We start from the raw sequence: 23,280 nt of genomic DNA on the forward strand, positions 1-23,280 counted from the left end.
TAATCTGCCATTCTCGACGATGACGTGACCGGAACCCCTTGGCTCCTAAATTCAATTCCATGATTGATGAAGGCCAATACACCATACGCTGTAGTCACACAGAATGCGCTACTAAAGAAACATACAGAGGCAGAGAGAGCTGAACTCAGATTGCCTTTACTGATTCAAAGTCTCCTCTCCCATGGGTCCCTACAACCCGCGGGGCGGATGTGACGTCAGACTGTCCCCAGGAGGTCTGCCCCGAGCGGGTAGTTCCAAACGTGCTACCGCATGTCTGCCCGCGTGTGGGGGCCGCCACATCCCCCCCCCCAGAAACGTCCATTGGGGGAGTGGAGTCCCCGGTCTGTGTGGCTTGCCTGGGTGGCCGGCCTTGCTGGTGCAGTGCAGGTACCCTCACTGGTTGCTCAATGTCCAAGTGCGCCGGTTTGAGGCGGTCCACAGTAAAAGTCTCTTCCCGGCCACCCACCTCCACCACACACGTGGTTTCGTTGTGACCGATCACCTTGAGGGGTCCCTTGTACGGCCGCTGTAGAGGTGACCTGTTTATGCCCCTGCGAATAAAAGCATACTCACAGTCTCGGAGGTCTTTAGGGGTGAAGGATGACATGGGACCATGCCTGGAGGTCGGGTCCGGTGCCAGGGTCCCTACCTTGTCCCGCAGCCTCGTTAGCACCGCTGCTGGAGTTTCTTCCGAACCTCGGGCCTCTGGTACGACTCGCCTGGGACATTCAGGAAGGCGCTGTAGGCCAATTCCGCTGAAGAGGTGTCCAGGTCCTCCTTGGGGGCTGTGCGGATGCCCAGAAGGACCCAGGGAAGCTCATCTGTCAAGTTGGTGCCCCTGAGGCGCGCCATCGGGGCCGACTTGAGATGCCGGTGGAATCTCTCTACCAAACCGTTGGACTGGGGATGGTACGCTGTGGTGTGATGCAGCTGGGTGCCCAGGAGCTGTGCCAGTGTTGTCCATAAACCAGACGTGAACTGCGCCCCTCTGTCGGAGATGATGTCCGTTGGGAGGCTGAACCTGATGATCCAGTTTGCAATGAGCGTCCTGCCAGCGGTACGGCTTCCGGTCATCTGGTGAACCTGTCTACCATGGTAAAGATATACCTGGTGCCCCGGGAGACTGGCAGGGGGCCGACGATGTCCACGTGGATGTGTTGGAACCTCCTGTGCGTTGGCTGGAACTGCTGGAGGGGAGCCTTCACATGCCGCTGGACTTTGGCGGTCTGGCAGTGTACGCAGGTCCTGGCCCAGTATCCAACCTGTTTGCGCAAACTGTGCCAGATGAATCTGTCCGCTACCAGCTTAATGGACGCCAGGATGGACGGGTGGGCCAGGTTGTGCAGTGTGCCGAACACCCAGTGCCTCCATGCTGCTGGTACCATGGGTCAGCGTTTGCCAGTAGACACGTCACACAGGAGTCGATCCGCTGCCGGGCCGATGGAGACGTCCTCCAACTGGAGCCCTGAAACGGCAATGCGGTAAGCCGGGATCTCGGTGTCCAACCGTTGTGCTTCCGCCAGTGCTGTGTAGTCTATTCCTGTGGACGATATGCCTACTGAGTGGTGGCAGGGGCGAGACAGTGTGTCAGCGATGATGTTGTTCTTCCCTGCGATGTGGCGGACGTCTGTGGTGAATTCTGAAATAAAGGACAGGTAGGTGCCTCTGCTGTCGAGCCGACCACGGATCCAATACCTTGACCAGTGCGAAGGTGAGGGGCTTGTGGTCCATATACACGCTGAACTCCCTTCCCTCGAGGAAGTGCCGGAAATGCCAGACAGCCAGGTGGAGCACTAGCAACTCTCTGTCGAAAGCGCTGTACTTCACCTCTGGTGGCCGTAGGTGCCGGCTGAAGAAAGCGAGTAGTTGCCACTGGTCCTCGACGAGCTGCTCCAGGACTCCTCCGACTGTGTCGGGAGCGTCGACTGTGAGTGCCGTGGGTACATCGACTCTTGGGTGCATCAGGAGGGCCGCTTTTGCCAGCGCCTCCTTGGTCTGCTCGAACGCCTCCGTAGACTCCGCGTCCTATGCCATTTCTTTGGCCTTGCCGGCCATCAGGCTGAACAAGGGTCTCATGATTTATGCCGCCGCCGGCACAAACCGGTGATAAAAGTTGACCATCCCTATGAACTCCTGCAGGCCCTTGACCATGCCGGGCTTGGGGAACTGGTGGATGGCCTGGACCTTGTCTGGTAGGGGAACTGCGCCATGTCGGTTGACTCTGTGGCCCAAGAAGTCAATCTCCGTCAGCCCAAACTGGCACTTTGCCAGATTGATTGCCAGTCTGTGGTTGCTCAGGCGTTGGCAGAGCTGGCGCAAACGTGCCACGTGCTCTTGGTGCGAACTGCTGGCCACCAGGATATCGTCCAAGTAAATGAAAATGAAATCCAGGCCGTGTCCCACCGAGTCCATGAGCATTTGGAAAGTTTGGGCCGCATTCTTGAGACCGAAAGGCATCCTCAGGAATTTGAACAAGCTGAACGGTGTGATGAGGGCTGTTCTGGGCACGTTGTTATGGTACATTGGGATCTGATGGTATCCCTTGACCAGGCTGATTTTCGAGAAGATGGTCGCTCCGTGCAGGTTCGCTGTGAAGTCCTGGATGTGGGGTACCGGGTATCTGTCGGCGGTTGTGGCGTCGTTGAGCCTTCTGTAGTCTCTGCAGGACCTCCATTTTCCTGCAGACTTGAGCACCATGTGCAGCGGGGATACCCATGGGCTGTCTGAGCAGCGTACGATTCCCATCTCTTCCATCTGATGGAACTCCTCCTTGGCGAGGTGGAGCTTGTCGGGTGGGAGCCTGCGAGCTCGGGCGTGCAGCAGCGGTTCTTGTGTGGGGATGTGGTGCTGGCACGCTGTGCTTGGGGTCAGCTGTGGAGAACTGCAGGGTGGCTATGGAGGAGAATTCTGCTAACACCCTGGCATATTTGTTACCCGAGAGGGTCACGGAATCCAGGTGGAGGACTGGTAACTTGGCTTCTCTGAGCTGGAAAGTCTGGAACATCTCGGCGTGGACCAAATGCCGGCCTTTTAGGTTGACCAGGAGGCAGTTGGCTCCGAGTAGCCTAGTAGCCTAGTTGGCTCCTAGAAATCTGCCCCTAGTAGCGGCTGTGACACTGCTGCCAACGTGAAAGTCCAAGTGAAACAGCTGGACCCGAAATGCAGTGAGATAGTTCGCCGGCCGTACGTCCAAATACTGGTGTCATTTGCAGCGGTGAGTTCGGGGCCTGGGACCGCGTTGCGAGTGTCCATGTTTGAGGGGGGGAGTACGCTGACTTCAGCCCCAGTGTCTACCAGGAAGCGCTGCCCGGAGTGTCAGTCCCAGAGGTACAGGAGGCTGTCTCGGTGGCCAGCCGTCGTAGCCATCAGCGATGGCTGGCCCCAGTGTTTCCCGGAAAAGCACATGGTGGACGGCAGTGGCGTGCGCCTGAGCCCCATCTTTGGTGATAGAAACACCATTGTTCCGAACTTTCGTCTTTCTCCCCCGTGGGTCTCAACGGCTTCAGTTGCAGGGCCTGGGCTTTGGGGCGCGCGATCGTGGGTAGGCCAGTGGAGGCTGCTCCACGTTGCTTGCTCTGCCAAAGGATGTCTGCTTTAGCCGCAACCCTGCGTGGGTCTTGGAAATCCTCACTCACGAGGAGGAGGCGAATGTCCTGTGGCATTTGCTTGAGGAACAACTGTTCAAATAAAGGGCATGGATAACGGCCGTTCATGAGCGCCAGCATATCATACATGAGCTCAGATGGCGTGTGGTTGCCCAGGCCATCCATGTGTAGGAGTTAGTGGCGGAAGAGTCCGAAGGTATGGATCAGGAGTGCCTCAAGCTTAGTGTACCTGTCCTCCATTGGTGGCTGGTGTAGGAAGTCGATGATCTGGCCTGCCGACTCCTGGTCTAGCGTGCTGACCACGTAGTAGTACCGTGTGGCGTCAGCTGTAATGTTTCTGATACTGAACTGGGCCTCAGCCTGCTCGAACCAAACATGGGGCTGAGTGGCCCAGAAAGTCGGGAGTTTTAGAGAGATCGCGCTGTGCGAGTTGCTCAAACTCATGGCTGGTCACTGAGTCATCGGCTCCAGATGCTGTCTGGAACACCAATGTAGTCGCGCGCAACGCGCTGCTAAAAAAGCACACTGAGGCAGAGAGAGCTGAACTCAGAATGCCTTTACTGATTCAAAATCAATCACTTAAATCTCCCCTCCCCGGAAGGTCCGCCCCAAGCAGGTAGTTCCAAATGCGCTACCGTGTGTCTGCCTACGGCTCCCGATGGCGGTTGGAGTCCCGCGTGTGGGGTCCGCCACAACGCCTTCTTAACCACAGAGTCAACCTGCTGAGCTGCTTTGACCGTCCTATGGACTCGGACCCCAAAATCCCTCTGATCCTCCACACTGCCGTGAGTCTTACCATTAATGCTATATTCTGCCATCATATTTAACCTACCAAAATGAACCACATCACAATTATCTGGGTTGAACTCCATCTGCCACTTCTCAGCCCAGTTTTGCATCCTATCAATGTCCTGCTCTGACAGCCCTCCACACTATCCACAACACCTCCAACATTTGTGTCATCAGCAAACTTACTAACCCAGCCCTCCACTTCCTCATCCAGGTCACTTAGAAAAATCACGAAAAGTAAGGGTCCGAGAACAGATCCCTGAGGCAGTCCACTGGTGACTGACCTCCACGCAGGATATGACCCGTCTACAACCACTCTTTGCCTTCTGTGGGCAAGCCAGTTCTGGATCCACAAGGCAATCCCATTGGATCCCATGCCTCCTTCCTTTTTCAATAAGCCTTGCAATGGGTACCTTATCAAATGCCTTGCTGAATCCATATACACTACATCGACTGCTCTTTCTTCATCAATCTGTTTAGTCACATCCTTAAAAAATTCAGTCAGGCTCATAAGGCACAACCTGCCCTTTACAAAGCCATGCTGACTACTACTAATCATGTTATACCTCTCTGAATGTTCATAAATCCTGCCTCTCAGGATCTTCTCCATCAACTTACCAACCACTGAGGTAAGACTCACTGGTCTATAACTTCCTGAGCTATCTCTACTCCCTTTCTTGAATAAAGGAACAACATTAGCAACCCTCCGTTCCTCGGGAACCTCTCTCATCCCCATTGTTGATGCAAAGATCATTGTCAGAGGCTCAGCAATCTCCTCCCTTGCCTCGCACGGTAGCTTGAGCTATATTTCGTCTGGTCCTGGCAACTTATCCAACGATGTTTTCCAAAAGCTTCAGCACATCCTCTTTCTTAATATCTACATGCTCAAGCTTTTCAGTCTGCTGCAAGTCATCACTACAATCTCTAAGATCCTTTTCCATAGTGAATACTGAAGTAAAGTATTTATTTAGTCTCCATCTATGGACAATATGCAATTTTAAGTCATTTCTAATGAATAGTATTACAACAGGACAGTCAATATAGCATAGAAATACAATTGTATCAATGTGAATTAATCAGTCTGGTGGCCTAGTGGAAGAAGCAGTCCCATAGCCTGTTGGTCCTGGATTTTATGCTGTGGCATCGTTTCCCATATGGTAGCAGCTAGAACAATTTGTAGTTGGGGTGAATAGGGTCCCCAATAATCCTTGTTTTGAGATGTTATGAGGTTAATTTGCCCTGCTGACAAGCAGGCAGTTTGATACTAAACTGCGCTGCAGGCTTCCTTGTCTTGCATGCAGGGTGTGGTAATCTAATCATACTTTGGCTACATCCACACTACGCTGGATAAATCCGTAACCGAAGCTTTTTCTCTTCGTTTTTACCCTCCGTCCACACTAAAATGGCGTTTTCATCCCCCGAAACCGGAGCTTTTCAGAAACTCTTTCCAGGGTGGGTATTTTTGAAAACGCTGCTCGGGCAGATCAGTGTGGACGGAGTAGCCGGAGACTTTTGAAAACGCTGTCAGACGGCAGCGTTCCATTTCATCATTTTCTTGAACGCAACCTAACAATTTCAGAACAGACAGCAACGAGACTGAAGCCAGAAGAGTTAGAAATGTACTCACCAAATACTTTGACCCATAACTTATTGAATAAATAAGTATACTGTACTCACTTTGCCATTTTCTGTCCTTGCTCGTATGAAGGTGGTTAACCTATTTATGCAACACGAGTGAATCTGCAGATGCTGGAAATAAATAAAAAACACAAAATGCTGGCAGAACTCAGCAGGCCAGACAGCATCTATGGGAGGAGGTAGTGACGACGTTTCGGGCCGAAACCCTTGGGTCAGGACGAAGGGTCTCGGCCCAAAACGTTGACAGTGCTTCTCCCTATAGATGTTGCCTGGCCTGCTGCGTTCCACCAGCATTTTGTGTGTGTTGCTTGAATTTCCAGCATCTGCAGATTTCCTTGTGTTTGCATTTGTCCTGGTGTTTCAGATTGCGTCCAAGACATTCTGCAGTGGGAGGTAGAACAGCCAGAGGTCATGGTACATATTGGTACCAATGACATAGGTAGGAAAAGCAAAGAGGTCCTAAAAAAAAAGACTACAGGGGGTTAGGAAGGAAGTTGAGAAACAGGACTGCAAAGGTAGTAATCTCGGGATTACTATCTGTGCCACACAACAGTGAGAATAGGAATAAGATGAGGTGGAGGATAAATACATGGCTGAGGGATTGGAGCAGGGGACAGGGATTCAGATTTCTGGATCATTGGGACCTCTTTTGAGGCAGGTGTGACCTGTACAAAAAGGACAGGTTGCTCTGGAATCCCAGGGGGACCAATATCCTGGTGGGGAGGTTTGCTAAAGCTACTGAGGAGAGTTTAAACTAGAATTGCTAGTGGGGGGAACCAAACTGAAGAGACTGGGTAAGGTGAGGTTAGCTCACAAATAGAGAAAGCTTGTAGACAGTGCGAGAGGGAGGATAGGCAGGTGAACGAGAAGGGATGCACTCAGACCGAAGGCTTGAGATGTGTCTGTTTTAATGCAAGGAGTGTTGTGAACAAAGCAGATGAGCTTAGAGCATGGATCAGTACTTGGAGATATGATGTGGTGGCTGTTACAGAGTCTTGGATGGCTCGGGCAGGATTGGTTACTTCAAGTGCCGGGTTTTAGATGTTTCAGAAAAGACGGAGGGAGGCAAAAGAGGTGGGGGTATGGCACTGTTGATCAGAGATAACGTCACAGTTGCAGAAAAGGTGGATGCCATGCAGGGATTGTCTACGGAGTCCCTGTGGGTGGAGGTTAGGAACAGGAAGGGGAATAACTTTACTGGGTGTTTTTTATAGGCTGCCTAGTAGTAACAGGGATATCAATTAGTAGATAGGGAAACAGATCCTGGAAAGGTGTAATAATAACAGAGCTGTCGTGATGGGAGATTTTAGTTTCCCAAATATTGATTGGCATCTCCCTAGAGCAAGGGGTTTAGATGGAGTGGAGTTTGTTAGGTGTGTTCAGGGAGATTTCTTGACACAGTATGTAGATAAGCCTACAAGATGAGAGGCTGTACTTGATTTGGTATTGGGTAATGAACCTGGTCAGGTGTTAGATCTCTCAGTGGGAGAGCATTTTGGAGATAATGATCATAATTCTATCTCCTTTACAATAGCATTGGAGAGAGATAGGAACAGACAAGTTAGGAAAGTTTTTAATTAGAGTAAGGGGAATTATGAGGCTATCAGGCAGGAAATTGGAGGCTTAAATTGGAAACAGATGTTTTCAGGGGAAAATACAGAAGAAGTGTGACAAATATTCAGGGGATATTTGTCTAGAGCTCTGTTCCCATGAGACAGGGAAGTTATGGTAGGGTACAGGAACCATGGTGGACAAAGGCTCTAATAAATCTAGTCAAGAAGAAAAGAAAAGCTTACAAAAGGTTCAGAGAGCTAGGTAATCTTAGAGATCTAGAAAATAAAAAGGTTAACAGGAAGGAGCTTAAAAAAGAAATTAGGAGAGCCAGAAGGGGCCATGAGAAGGCCTTGGCGGGCAGAATTAAGGAAAACATTCTACAAGTATGTGAAGAGCAAGAGGATAAGATGTGAAAGAATAGGACCTATCAAATGTGACAGAGGGAAAGTGTGTACGGAATCAGAGGAAATAGCAGAGGTACTTAATGAATACTTTGCTTCAGTATTCACTATGGAAAATGATCTTAGAGACTGTAGTGATGACTTGTAGCAAACTGAAAAGCTTGAGCATGTAGATATTAAGAAAGAGGATGTGCTGGAGCTTTTGGAAAGCATCAAGTTGGATAAGTCGTGGGGACCAAACAAAATGTACCCCAGGCTACTGTGGGAGGCGAGGGAGGAGATTGCTGAGCCTCTGACAATGATCTTTGCATCATCAATGGGGACGGGAGAGGTTCCCGAGGATTGGAGGGTTGCAGATGTTGTTCTTTTATTCAAGAAAGGGAGTAGAGATAGCCCAGGAAATTATAGACCAGTCAGTCTTACCTCTGTTGATGAAGAAGATCCTGAGAGGCAGGATTTATGAACATTTGGAGAGATATAATTTGGAGAGGTTATTCTTTGGAGTGTAGAAGGTTGAGAGGGGACTTGATAGAGGTATTTAAAATTATGAGGGGGATAGATAGAGTTGATGTTGATAGGCTTTTTCCATTGAGAGTAGGGGAGATTCAAACAAGAGGACATGAGTTGAGATTTAGGGGACAAAAGTTCAGGGGTAACACGAGGGGAAACTTCTTTACTCAGAGAAGTGTGGAACGAGCTTCCAGTAGAAGTGGTAGAGGCAGGTTCGATATTGTCATTTAAAGTAAAATTGGATAGGTATATGGGCATGAAAGGAATGGAGGGTTATGGGCTGAGTGGAGGTCGGTGGAACTAGGTGAGAGTAAGCGTTTGGCACGGACTAGAAGGGCCAAGGTGGCCTGTTTCCATGCTATAATTGTTATATGGTTATATCGTTATAATATGATTAGGAGTAGTCAGCGTGGCTTTGTAAAGGGCAGGTTGTGCCTTACGAGCCTGACTGAATTTTTTGAGGATGTGACTAAACATGTTAATGAAGGAAGAACAGTCAATGTAGTGTATATGGATTTCAGCAAGGCACTTGTTAAGGTACTCATTGCAAGGCTTATTGAAAAAGTGAGGGGGCATGGGATCCAAGGGGACATTGCTTTGTGGATCCAGAACTGGCTTGCCCACAGAGGCAAAAATTGGTTGCAGACGGGTCATATTCTGCATGGAGGTCGGTGACCAGTGGAGTGCCTCAGGGATCTGTTCTGGGACCCTTACTCTTCGTGATTTTTATAACTCACCTGGATGAGGAAGTGGAGGGCTGGGTTAGTAAGTTTGCTGATGAAACAAAGGTTGGAGGTGTTGTGGATAGTGTGAAGGGCTGTCAGAGGTTACAGCAGGACACTGATAGGATGCAAAACTGGGCTGAGAAGTGGCAGATGGAGTTCAACCCAGATAAGTGTGAAGTGGTTCATTTTGGTAGGTCAAATATGATGGCAGAATATAGTATTAATAGTAAGACTCTTGGCAGTGTGGAAGATCAGAGGGATCTTGGAGTCTGAGTCCATAGGACACTCAAAGCAGCTGAGCAGGTTGACTCTGTGGTTAAGAAGGCTTATGGTGTGTTGTCCTTCATCAATTGTGGAATTGCATTTAGGAGCTGAGAGGTAATGTTACAGCTATATAGGACCCTGGTCGGACCCCACTTGGAGTACTGTGCTCAATTCTGGTCACCTCACTACAGGAAGGATATGGAAGCTATAGAAGGGGTGCAGAGGAGATTTACAAGGGTGTTGCCTGGATTGGGGAGCATGCCTTATGAGAATAGGTTGAGTGAACTTGACCTTTTCTCCTTGGAGTGAAGGAGGATGAGAGGTGACCCAATAGAGGTGTACAAAATGATGAGAAGCATTGATTATGTGGATAGTCAGAGGCTTTTTCCCAGGGCTGAAATGGTTGCCACAGGAGGACACAGGTTTAAGGTGCTGGGGAGTAGGTGCAGAGGAGATGTCATGGGTAAGTTTTTTTACTCAGAAAGTGGTGAGTGTGTGGAATGGGCTGCTGGCAATGGTGGTGGAGACGGATACGATAGGGTCTTTTAAGAGGCTTTTAGATAGGTACATGTAGCTTAGTAAAATAGAGGGCTATAGGTAAGCCTAGTAATTTCTAAGGTAGGGACGTGTTTGGTACAACTTTGTGGGCCGAAGGGCCTGTATTGTGCTGTAGGTTTTCTATGTTTCTGTGATGATACTAAACGTGCACATTGTTCTTGGGTGGATGACCTTTGCATCTGCTTTCGGTGCTTAAGTATTCTTTGTCTCATACTATCACTGTTGCCAGGCATGTGACTGTGAAGGTAGGTAAAAGTTTTATCTTGCATACCTGACTGACTGTGGTTTAAAACCTTATAAAAAGGGATGATTGTTCCCTTTTTCGGAGAGCATCACTTGACAGAACTCCTCAAGCACTGCAAAGTTTGTTAAGCAATCATCTAAAAAGCTTGTACTTGCTTAAATAAAGAATCGTGGTTATCCAGAGAAGTTGGCATATTGCATTTGTATCAGGTGTGTAAGAATCTCAAGAAAACAAACCAACATTACATGTGGCGACGAGGATGGGATTCCAACATATGTAGATCTCCTAGGTGGACTGAATAAATGATTGCCTGTGTGATGGTGATGTGAGACGGATGGGCCCATAAGGTAAGATTTACCTTGATCTCTCTCATTAACCTATCACTCAGTCGACCCCTTATCCCTTAGAACTCCGTAGTGACGGAATCCCTGGGATACCTTACGCACTTTTATGCTGACGAATTCGTCTCGGAGGTTTGAGTCCTCCTGGAGTTCGGAGGTGAGAGTCCTCGGAACTGTAAGTTTTCAGAATAGGAAGTTAGGGTTCTCCGATAGTGGGGTTCAAGTCCCAGAAAATAAGGTCATTTACAGTGTCCATCTCAACCACCCTGCCTTAGACCAGTTGTTCAGAGGGAAAATCCCCCACATGAAGGTCAATACCCTGAAGTGGGTGTGGCGAGCAAAGACACTGGGCTAGTATATAGAGATGTTAAGAAGTTGATACTTTAAGAATGGGTCAGACATTGGATAAACCGGGTGTCAGAACCCCTTTGTATCGGTTATGTCAGATTAACCCCAAAGATTAGGAACAGCTCAGATGCCTGTTGGCATGCCTAAATAAAAAAATTGAGAAATGAAATTTGGCCAGTAGAGGGAACTTGGGATGTAGATAAATGTATAAAATCAGAAGAGGCAATTTGGAAACATAATACGGGGACTAAATGGAAAACTTTAATATCCACGTGGAGGAAGACTGCTGAGGAAATAATAAATCTAAGCAGGCCAGCTGGGAGAATAACGCGCGTCGGAGACGGATTAGTTCATGTGATCATGAGGGAAGCCCTAAGTCTTGGGAGGTATTGAAGCGGCAGTGTGAGGATTGTGATATGAATTGAGAAAAACAGGAAAGATTGAGAAAGGAGAGACAAAATAAGGAATCTGGGTTGAAATGCCAAGCCGAACTACCATACGGAAATAAAATGGAGGTACCTCCTGACATGTCTGGTCTGCCAATGCTGTTCCAAAATAATGACACCGATGATCCGGAGGAGGGTTGGCAAAATCCGTCTAGTGCCCCACCCGCCCAACCATATCAACCCATATACCCTAATCTCCCTGCCAGTGCCCCGTTCGGCAACACCAAGTTCAACACAGAGCTATTTTAACTGTGGTGGCAGGGATCATTGACAATGGAACTGCCCACAAACACAGCAGCAAAATAGACCCCAGGGCAGCAGACAACCTTTTTGCACCAGCAACCCTTTCTCGTCCTGACTAGCCTCCCTTCCGAACTTCCCCATACTGACTAAGGACCCTGAGGACGAGCCAATAGTATGTTCAATATTACACTTTGATCTTTACACACCTGTCTTTGTAAATGTCCTGAATCGTGGGAAGTTCACAAATACAGATGTGCTGGGCTGACTGCACCACTCTCTGCAGAGTCCTGTGATTGAAGAAGGTACAGTTCCCATACCAGGCAGTGATGCAACCAGTCAGGAAGCTCTCAATTGTGCCCCTGTAGTAAATCCTTAGGATCTGGGGACTCATGCCAAACTTCTTCAACAGTTTGAGGTGAAAGAGGCGCTGTTGTGCCTTTTTCACCTCGCAGCCAGTATGTACTGACCATATGAGATCCTCAGTGATGTTTATGGCAAGGAATTAAAGCTGTTCACCCTCTCAACCCCAGATCCATTGATGTCAAAAGGGATTAGCCTGTAACCATTCCTCTTATAATCCACAACCAGCTCCTTTGTTTTTACAACACTGAGGGAGAGGTTTTCTTGACACCACTGTATCAGGATGATGACTTCTTCTCTGTAGGCTGCCTCGTTATTATTTGAGATAAGGCCAATCAATGTGGTATCGTCAGCAAATTTAATTAGCAGATTGGAGCTGTGGGTGGTGACACATTCATGCATATACAGAGAGTAAAGGAGGGGGCTTAGGACACAGCCCTGAGGGCTGTGTTGGATGAATGTCCTTGCAGTGGCAGGGAAACAATTGTTTATCCTGGATGGCATTTAACTCCTTGAAAGCTGATGGAGGTTCGCTCACCCAGACAAGAGTAGAGTATCTATTACCACAGGCAGCTGGGGAGACCAGGTCATTGGGTGTATTTATGGCAGAGCTTGATAGTTTCTTGATTGGGCACGGCATCAAAGGAAGAAGGCCAGGGAATGGAGCTGAGCAGGGGAAAAAAAGGATCCACCATGATTCTACTTCTGTGTCTTGTGATCTATAGTATTTCATCACACTTGAGCCTTGCAGATAGTGGGAAGGCTCTGAGAGGTACATAGGAAATGCCAAGTATCTGGCCAGCTCTTGTAGTCACCATGATGCACAGTTGCCAGGAGTTGCCCACCACTATTCCAATTGCACTAGAGCTGGGTTGGTTCAGATATTGCTGTGGGAAGGTGCTGGAGACTGGGACCGATGTTATGTCAGCATTATTCGAACTAGGACTGGGTCTTGATGTTTGTATGTGTAGTAGTCACTGTAACCATGAACAGTCTGTCCAACAATTCCTGCACCTGGGTGTCAGTGTCTAGTAGATAAGCCAGCTCCATCATAGGCACTAGTCTCCTCACCATCAAGGGCATCTTCAAAAGTCAGTGCCTCAAGGGTGGTGATTCTGTGGAATTCTTTGCCACAGGTCGCTATGCCAAGTCTTTATGTATATTTAAAGCAGAAGTTGTTAGATTCTTGACTGGTCAGAAAACAAAGGGATACGGGGAGAAAGCAGGAGATTAAAGCTGGGAGGAAAATTGGATCAGCCATGATTAAATGGTGGAGCAGACTCAATGGGCCAAATGGCTTAATTCTGCTGCTATATTTTATGGTCTTATGGTCTCACTTAACTCCTCTCATTACTACCATCAGAGAGGAGGTACTGGAGTCTGAAGACTCAATGTTCTAGGAACAGCTTCTCCCCCTTGGCCATCAGATTTATGAACCCACGAACACTACCTCTTGCACTATTTCTCCTTTTGCACTATTTATTTATTTTGTATTTTAGTGTATGTTGTTATAATTTTTTTATGCCTGCTGCTGCTACAAAACAACAACTTTAATAACATACGTCTGTGATAGTAAACCTGAGTCTGATTATGAGTGTTTTTTTCAGGGGCTTAAAGGAGAACGGGGTCCGATCGGACCTGAAGGAGAAAAAGGTGTACCGGTAGGAAAATATTATGGAGTCTGTCTACTTACTCAACACCTATGACATTGAGGCCATTTTGTTTTCAGAGTATCTTGCTGTCAGGGTTCTCCTTATGCTCCAGGAAGAACACTCTTATTCTTTTTAAAACTGATTAAAAAAAAACTCTGGCAAATTCTGTGTACCCTCCAGTGGTCATTCCAAGGACACCATCTAATGACTGGTGCAGGTGAGAGAAGTCCAGTCAATACTTACCTCACTGCAACCTTAAATCAGCAGCCAGAGCCCCAGATACATCCTAGCACCCTTTTCCACAGGCACAGGTAATTATAGAAGATTGAGCGCTGAATTGGGCCATTTGACTCAATGAGTTTGCAGCGACCATCACCCTGTCATTCACGCCAATCTACATCAGTCTCAATTGTTCCGGTCACACAGTCAGGACCCTATCCCAGATAACAGCAACCAGAACATCACAACAGTAATCGATGCCCCCATTCTCAGACTTACCCCATGCTGGTGCACTTGTTTTAAGTCCCAATCTGTCTCCAGCCCATTTGCTATCTCTGCTGTGGTATTGATATTGCCACTGATAGGAGCTCAGCCAGAACCAGCCTGTTTGCTTCCTCAGGGTCCCATTTTTCACCAAACACCATTCCAGTCTTGTATTACTCCTATCACATGCCAATTTCCCGTGTGGCTACTGACACTCCTCTCTCTTACAGGGCCCTCCTGGTATCCCTGGTCTCCAAGGTCCAAGTGGCTCCATGGTGAGTACTGTGTTCAGCTAAAATAAAGTGATTATGGAATGAGCAGTGAGGTTAGAAGCCATACACTGGACGATCCTGATGTGTTGGATAGCAGTGGGGTAAACATGGAGCATAGAACAGAGAACATAGAACATGAAACAGAGTCCGTAGATCAGAGAAGATGGAACTTTGTGCATAGAACATGGAACAAAACGTGTAACAGAGAACATGCAACACAGAACGTAGTGCATAGAACATAGAAAACCTACAACACAATACAGGCCCTTCAGCCCACAAAGCTGTGCTGAACATGTCCTTACCTTAGAAATTAACTAGGTTTACCCATAGCCCTCTATTTTTCTGAGCTCCATGTACCTATCCAGGAGTCTCTGAAAAGACCCTATCGTATCCGCCTCCACCACTGTCACTGGCAGCCCATTCCATGCACTCAACACTCTCTGCGTTTTTTTAAAAAAAAAACTTACCCTTGACGTCTCCTCTGTACCTACTTCCAAGCACCTTAAAACTGTGCCTTCTTGTGCTAACCATTCCAGCCCTGGGAAAAAGCCCCTGACTATCAATGCTCTCAGCATCTGAAACACCTCTACCAGTTCACCTCTCATCCTCCGTCACTCCAAGGAGAAAAGACTGAGTTCACTCAACCTATTCTCATAAGGCATGCTCCCCAATTCAGGCAACATTCTTGTAAATCTCCTCCGCACCCTGTCTATAGTTTCCACATCCTTCCTGTAGTGAGGTGACCAAGACTGAGCACAATACTCCCAAGTGGGGTCTGACCAGGGTCCTATATAGCTCTCATTACCTCATTACCTCTCAGCTCCTAAACTCAATCCCACGATTGATGAAGGTCAATGCACCATATGCTTTCTTAACCATAGAGTCAACCTGCGCAGCAGCCTTAAATGTCCTATGGACTTGGACCCCATGATCCCTCTGATCCTCCACACTGCCAAGAGTCTTACCATTAATACTATATTCTGCCATCATATTTGACCTACCAAAATGAACCACTTCACACTTATGTGGGTTGAATTCCATCTGCCACTTCTCAGCCCAGTTTTGCATCCTATCAATGTCTGGCTGTAAACTCTGACAGCCCTCCACACTATCCATAACACCTCCAACAACAAATTTACTAACCCATCTTCAACCAGGTCATTTATAAAAATTACGAAGAGCAGGGTCCCAGAACAGATCCCTGAGACACACAACTGGTCACCAACCCCTCCGTGCAGAATATGACCTGTCGACAACCACTCTTTGCCTTCTGTGTACAAGCCAGTTCTGGACCCACAAAGCAATATCCCCTTGGATCCCATGCCTCCTTACTTTCTCAATCAGCCTTGCATGGGGTACCTTATCAAATGCCTTGCCGAAATCCATATACACTACATCTACTGCTCTATCTTCATCAATGTATTTAGTCACATCCTCAAAAAATTCAATCAGGCTCGTAAGGTACGACCTACCTTTGACAAAGCCATGCTGACTATTCCTAATCATATTATGCCTCTCCAAATGCTCATAAATGCTGCCTCTCAGGATCTTCTCCATCAACTTATCAACTTTTGAAGTAAGACTCACTGGTCTATAATTTTCTGGACTATCTCTACTCCCTTTCTTGAATAAGGAAACAACATCTGCAACCCTCCAATCCTCTGGGACCTCTCCTGTCCCCATTGATGATGCAAAGATCATTGCCAGAGGCTCAGCAGTCTCTCCCATCACTTCCCACAGTAGCCTGGGAATTATGGAACATGGAACAGAATGCATAGAACGAAACATGAAACAGAGAACATGGAACATAGAACGTAGTGCATAGAACATAGTGAACATAGAGCATGGAACAATGAAACATAGAACAGAATATGGAACAGGGAACATAGAACATGGGACATAGAACATGGGACATAGAACATGGGACATGGAACAATGGGACATGGAACAATGGGACATGGAACAATGAAACATAGAACATGGAGCATGGAACAATGAAACATCAAACATGGAACATGTCTTTTAAATGCCCCCAATGTGTCTGCCTCTATCATCACCCCTGGCGGTGTGTTCCACACACCGACCACTCCCTGTGTTTTTTTTTTAAAAAAGACACACACACACACACCTTCTTTCTGACACTATACTTTCCCCCAAACACCTTAAAATTATGACCCCTGCTATTAGCCATTTCTGCCTTGGGAATAAAATCTCTAGCTGTCCACTCTATCTATGCTTCTTATCATTTTAAACACTCTATCAAGTCACTTCTCAACCTCCTCTCAAAAGAGAAAAGCCTGATATTAGTTAACCTCTCCTCATAAGATATACTCTCCAAAGCAGGCAGCATGCTGATATATATCCTCTGCCCTCTTTCTACACCTCCACATTATTCCTATAATGAGGCAACTAGAACCGAACACAATATTGCACGTGTGGTCTGTGATTTGAAAGACATTACCTCACAGCTCTTGAACTCAATCCTCCAACTAATCACATCCAATACATCATGCACCTTCTGACAAGTTGAACAGCCTTGTCAACTTGTGTGGCAATGTTGAGAGATCTACAAACGTATAAACGTGGACCACTGTGAAGAATCTTGCTAATAACCCTATATTCTGCTTCAAATTTGATCCTGCAAAGTGAATCACTGCACATTTTTCCAGGTTGAACTCTGTCTGCCAATTCTCAAAGTTCAAAGTACATTTATTATCCAAGTATGTATACTATATACAACCTCAAGATTGACCTCCTTAGCAGCAGCCACAAAACAAAGAAACTCAATAGAACCCATTTTTAAAAAAAGGACCATCAAACACAAAATGTGCAGAAAAATAAACAACTTGTACAAACGCTAATAGTAAGCAAATGACACTGAGAATTGAAATTCACGAACATGAGTCCCCAGCCACAGCTGATCCAGGAGCCCGTTAGTTGCAGACCACAGGCTTAGTTCAGCACAGAGATGAGTGAAGTTTGCAGAGAATCAAGTTGAACACTGGCTCCTCCTTCGTCTCTTGACCTGACACCCTGAACTTCTTAATCTGGCCTAGACTGTCTCCCTACTACCCTACCCTCAGTATCCTACACTACCTCATCTCTCTCCCTGCACCACCTGTCACGCCGTCCATCGCACCAGTCCCTCTTCCCACTGTCTCCCCCTCCCCACCTGTCCCTCTCCACATTATCTCCCCTCCACACTGTGGATTCTGTCTACATTTCTCACCGCTTCATAAATCAGCCGGCAGAATCAAGTACACACCCAACCTGGACATTCTCTCTTCTTCCCTCTCCCATCAGGCAGAAGATACAAAAGCCATGCATTACCACTAGGCTTCAAGACAGCTTCTACATCAATGTTATAAGACTGTGTATGTGTATGTGTCCCCCATACAATAAGATGGACTCCTGACCCAACAATCTAGCTCACTATGACCCTGCCCCCATTGTTTACCAGCTTTACTCTTTCTCTGTAGCTGTTACAATTTATTCTTCATTCTGTTATTATTATGCCTTATGCTACCTCAATGCACCTTCATTAATTGATCATTATGGATGGTATGTAAGACAAGCTTTTCACTGTACTTTGGGGACATGCAACAATAATAACCGATGTCCAGTTGATGCCCATCTAATGGAGAATGTTTCCTTGTCCCAGTCTGAAGGAGGTTGTTGCCACTGTTACTGACTAGTCAAAATCCATTAAGTATAACACCCAGCTGTCTGTGTTGTTAATGCCTGGTGAGGGTGGGGGGGTGCATGAGTTTGTGGAGTAGGCTGACATGCCTCTCTGTAAGCCTTGCTGCAGGGCAGCCTTGTGTCTCTCAAGCACCTGTCCTTCCAAGAGCCCAAGCTCAGCCCTGGTCTTGCACATTTTTCTGTGATGTGAAGCCTTTCTGTTTATCTTGATAGGGCCCCAAAGGTGATGCAGGAATACCTGGTGCCCGAGGAGAGAAAGGAGACCAAGTAAGTGATGTTTCTTTGATTTATGATGAAAAACTCAGGCCCCTCATTCGGTCCCTCCATCCCAACTTCTTCATATCCAGTTAGGACATGGGTTGCATGCTGGGATTCTGCCTCTCAACTACAGCCTCAGCTTGTGTCTCACTTTATAGGGGATCTCCCTCCTCCTTGGACAGAACATTTTTTCACCAACCCTCAAGTTATCAATGTTGGCTAGGAGGCCCTCCTTCACCCCTTCAGTTCTGACCAGGGCACTGCCCAATTTCACAGCAAGATAGTTTTTTTTTAAGTTTACACTGCAAGATGCAGTGGGTTGAAAGGAGTATGGCCCAAAGTGATGGAATATCTCCCTTCCAGACTACTTAGGCCATTGGTGAGTTTGCTGGAAGACAAGCAGGCTGTAAACCAAGGATTGGACTCTGGTGTCTGAAGCAGTCTGGTGCACACCTGAACTCTCTCTCAAAAGGATGTGGTTTCTGAGGGCGTGGCTGGCTGGGAGGCAATTGAAATTTCAAAGGTGCTATTGACAGTTCCTTGTTGGGCATGTCTCAAGAATTGGGAAACAAACCATGTAATTGTTGTGGAAACAATTGAACAGTGCCTTCTGTAACACTGCTGAAATTATGTGAGGGTGTACCTGGCAGCTGGGAGCTGTCAAGAAAACGGCATCACCAATATGAAGGGGCAGGGGTCTGAAGAGGGGAGCTGTTACTGTGATGGTGCCAAAGATGGGGATCTGGAAGTTCTAAAGCTAATCACCCAGTGATATTTTTTTCAGGGATTTCAAGGACAGCCTGGGTTTCCTGGACAGCAGGTAAGTGAGACTACATTGTATTGTAGTTAGGTTGAGCAGGTGATGATTGGATTATATTGGTACTTGAATAGCCAGATAAGTATTTGCTCAGGGGGTCTCCGGCTACTGTTGTGAGAAGTTGTGAAAGAGCACAGTAAAAGTGGAAGTGCTTATTTCTCCATTGATGGTATGACTCCATGACTCACTAAGCAAGGTCACAGAATAACAGTTTTTCAGATAAAAGGGAACAGTTTTTCAGATAAAAGTTTAAAAGTACAAGCACAATTTCAGTAGAAAACACAGATCTATCAGCATGAATAGTGGTGTATTGGCATATACATAAATCTAAGATTCAAGACTGTTTAATTTAAGATTGTTGTCAGAACATGAGAATAAAGGAGAATGAAATGATAGTTACAGCACAAAAAAAAACACAATTACTCAAAGCATGAATGGCTGTGGAAGAGAGAGGTATATGTAGAGATGGGGGGGGGGGTGCAGTAAACCAGGAGGATTGGAATCTGAAGCAGTAACAAGGCAAACGTTGGAGAAGGAGCTGGAAATTTGCAGGGGTATGGGCTGATGATGATAACTGTAATCATCTGTTTCCTCAACAAATGAAAGTAACTGCATTTCAGAATTTTCTAATGAAAACATGATATTCGATATAATGACCATTTTGGTCAGGACACAGGCAGGGAGTTAACAATAGTGTCCTGGCTTTCATTTCAGCTTGTGATGTCAGAGTCACAGAGCCATTGAAGCTGTACAGTTCTTTGGAAACGGACCTTTCGGTCGGTCACATCCATACAAACAAAAATGCCCATTTTCCCACTGAAAAAAACACTGTCCCTCAAAACTGCAGCACTTAAAGTAATGAACTGAACTGGAAGCAAACTGGGCCATTTGGAAGGTGCCAAACCTCCACTGTTTAGCACCAAGCTTCAGTGGGAATTGACACTCAACAAAGGAGCAATGTCTAATGGTTCCAGTGTTACTTTGATACTATTGCCAAAGTAGGCTGTGTGACTGCACTGTACAGATGTTTCCTGCTGGCTGTATGAACGTTCATGGCCAAGCTATGCAGATTTTCAGTATGTTTGCTAATAGGCTGTTTGTTAATATTTGGCACCAGACTGGAGAGATGATCAGTTCTAGGCTGAAAGATGTTCTGTGCTATACAGATGTTCAGCAGTGGCTGTACAGATACTCAGTGTTGGGCTGAGCAGATGTTCACAGCTGAGCTGCACTCACAGAATTTCAGCACTACCAGGCAAACCTATTACAGTGTATAATATATATACATATATAATATATATACATTTTATTGATATACATTGATATAATGAAATATAACACATAATGTAACTACACCTACCTGCTTGTATCTTAACCAAACTGATCACTACCCTTGTTTGTGCAGGATTTAGTAGAGATGTACTAATGTGTCAGTTATTGTTGGGATAAGTGTGCTGAGTGGTACTGATGTTTGGATGGAGGTTTACAACATGAGATTGAATGGTTTATCCTCCTAAGGAGTTAAGTGCAAAGGAGTTATACTAATCTGATTCATGTGGTAGAAAGAACTATTATTACGTCGGTGGTCATAAGGAAAATGGAAGTATTGAAGGAAACCAGTTCAGTTTTCTAATGTAAATCTATCTACTTAGGATGGGAAAAGAGAGGAAAACCTGCACTGAACAATGAATATTTACAACAATACCAGGCTTGGCACACACAGAAACAATAATTGTGGAAATACTTTGTGCTTATAGGGGCCAATAGGTTTCCCAGGAAAGTCTGGGCCTCCAGGACCCCCAGGAAGTCCTGGTGAGAAGGTGAGTTCCTCGACTGGTGACATGTGATGAGATGAGTGATATGTTGTGAGATTAATGGGGTCAGAGGTCAAAGGGGGAATGGCGTTGAGGTGCTGTGCTGCAAAGAACTAAATGATGAAAGCGTCTCGGCGGCAGAGCATCCCAACTGAAGTTACTAATAACTCTTTTCATGAGGAATCCGTGTGCTCATACACATAAGATGAACTCCCCAAATTTGTATGAAAACCTTAAATAGAAAATTCCAGACCTGTGTAACCTTTGTCTTCACTGAGCAGGAGTTTTGGTCTATTGAGCATATGGGGTTCATGAGGTCCCGGTGTTCCTAAATGGACAAAACCATGAACCACTGTGATCATCCAGAATCTATAAGAACCCTCTGGATACAATCCTCCTCACCAATGAACCTGCAACCAATTGTGGTTCTGTGACCTCACTCCCCCACCCCCAGGAATCAGTAACTCATCTCGAACCTCTAAATAAGTGACTCCTCTGGACAACCTGAAATCAGCATTCCCCCAATGAATCAGTGACTCTGTAATGACCCTTTGGTGGATCAGTAATCCTTTTATGACCTACAGTTCTCATAATGTTGTTAATCACAATGACATGATATTTTGCGATTCCCATTTCTCCAAATGACCTATGATTATAAGTGATACATTCTTCCCAAACAGATCACAGATCAACAGAGTTGCCCTTCCCCATCCCCACTGATGAACCAAGGTTCTGGTTGCATCTGTGACTTCTCCCTGCCACAAGGACCCTCATTGGTCAGTGCAGATCTGTGAACAATGGTGGAAACATTGCAGCTTCCCTATTGGTCAACATCTCTGGTTTAGGACATCAACAATTTAATCTGCTGGTTGTATTGGGAATAAGTATCGAGACCCACCTCACTTCATGATGAAGTTACATGCTGGAGATGATGATGGGACAAAGCAATAGTTGGCAGGTAATTACACAGGCAGGTGAAGATCCAGCCATGTTGTGTGAACTCTTTTTCTGTTTTTCAGGGCAGTGAGGGAAGAACAGGACCTGTTGGGCCAACAGGTCCTCCAGGCCGAATTGGAACTCCAGGGATACAGGTGAGACTCCCTTCCTCCTTGGGTATACTTAGTGGGATCTGTCAATGGCACAGAGATTTTGGTTTATATTCTGGGTTTATTGGCCTATTTACATTCCATATGAGCTTTGTTTTGGTAACCTTTACAAAGGTTAAAAAAGGTTCATTTTATTGTCAGTATTCATGTACAATACAGTTCTGATATTTACCTTCTCCAGATAGCCATGAAACACAGAAAAACCATGGGAATTGTTGAAAGAAAAGACATCAACTCATGAAAAAGAGTTGAAAAAGAGTTCCCCACATGAAAAAGAAACAAAATTCACAAAACCCCAAATCCCCCACCACCTTCCTTGCAGAAAAAAACAATGACAATAGCAACAAATCCCCAATCCCCTCCCCTGCAGGAAAAAGGAACAGTGACAGTAACCATCCCCGATCCCCTCCCCTGCAGGAAAAAGAAACAGTGACAATAACCATCCGCAATTCTCTCCCCTACAGGGAAAATAAGTGACAAAAACAATCCCCAATCCCTTCACTCGCAGAAAAACAGTGACAATAGAGTCAATACTCAGAGTCATAGAGAAGTACAGCACAGAAACAGGCTCTTCAACCCATCTAGTCCATGCCAAAACTATTTAAACTGCCTACTCTCATTAACCCGCAGTGAGACCAAATCCCTCCGTACTCCTACTATCCATATACCTATCCAAACTGCTCTTAAATGTTGAAATCGAGCTTGCATGCTCTATTTGTGCTGGCAGCTCATTCCATACTCTCACGACCCTCTGAATGAAGAAATTTCCCCTCATGTTCCCCTTAAACTTCCCATCTTTCACCCTTAACCCGTGCCCTCTGGTTGTAGTCCTATCCAACCTCAACGGAAGAAGCCTGCTTGCTATCTATTCCCCTCATAATTGTGTATATCCTTATCAAATCTCCCCTCAATCTTCTACGTTCTGAAGAATATTCAACTAGCCTATTCAATCTTTCCTTATAAACCAGGTCCTCCAGTCCCGGCAACATCCTTGTAAATTTACTCTGTACCCTTTCAAACTTGTTTACATCTTTCCTGGAGGTAGATGACTAAAATTGCACACAACACTCCAAATTTGGCCTTACCAACATCTTAGACAACTTCAACAGAACATCCCATCTCCTGTATTATTGGTCAATGTGCTAAAAGC

At 46.3% G+C, this 23,280-nt stretch overlaps 1 protein-coding gene across 6 annotated transcripts in view; it reads left to right on the forward strand.

The window, feature by feature from the left end:
* LOC140717613 (uncharacterized) overlaps positions 1-23,280 on the forward strand; it is a 344,930-nt gene that overhangs the window by 317,775 nt on the left and 3,875 nt on the right. For all 6 annotated transcript variants that reach the window (XM_073031183.1, XM_073031184.1, XM_073031186.1 and 3 more), the window contains 6 exons: positions 13,634-13,687; positions 14,392-14,436; positions 18,349-18,402; positions 19,178-19,213; positions 20,968-21,030; positions 22,044-22,115. In XM_073031183.1, coding sequence (XP_072887284.1) covers positions 13,634-13,687; positions 14,392-14,436; positions 18,349-18,402; positions 19,178-19,213; positions 20,968-21,030; positions 22,044-22,115 — 324 coding nt within the window. The remainder of the gene's footprint in view (positions 1-13,633; positions 13,688-14,391; positions 14,437-18,348; positions 18,403-19,177; positions 19,214-20,967; positions 21,031-22,043; positions 22,116-23,280) is intronic.

This window comes from Hemitrygon akajei, chromosome 28 (assembly GCF_048418815.1).
Source record: "Hemitrygon akajei chromosome 28, sHemAka1.3, whole genome shotgun sequence".
In the NCBI taxonomy this organism is placed as follows: Eukaryota; Metazoa; Chordata; class Chondrichthyes; order Myliobatiformes; family Dasyatidae; genus Hemitrygon; species Hemitrygon akajei.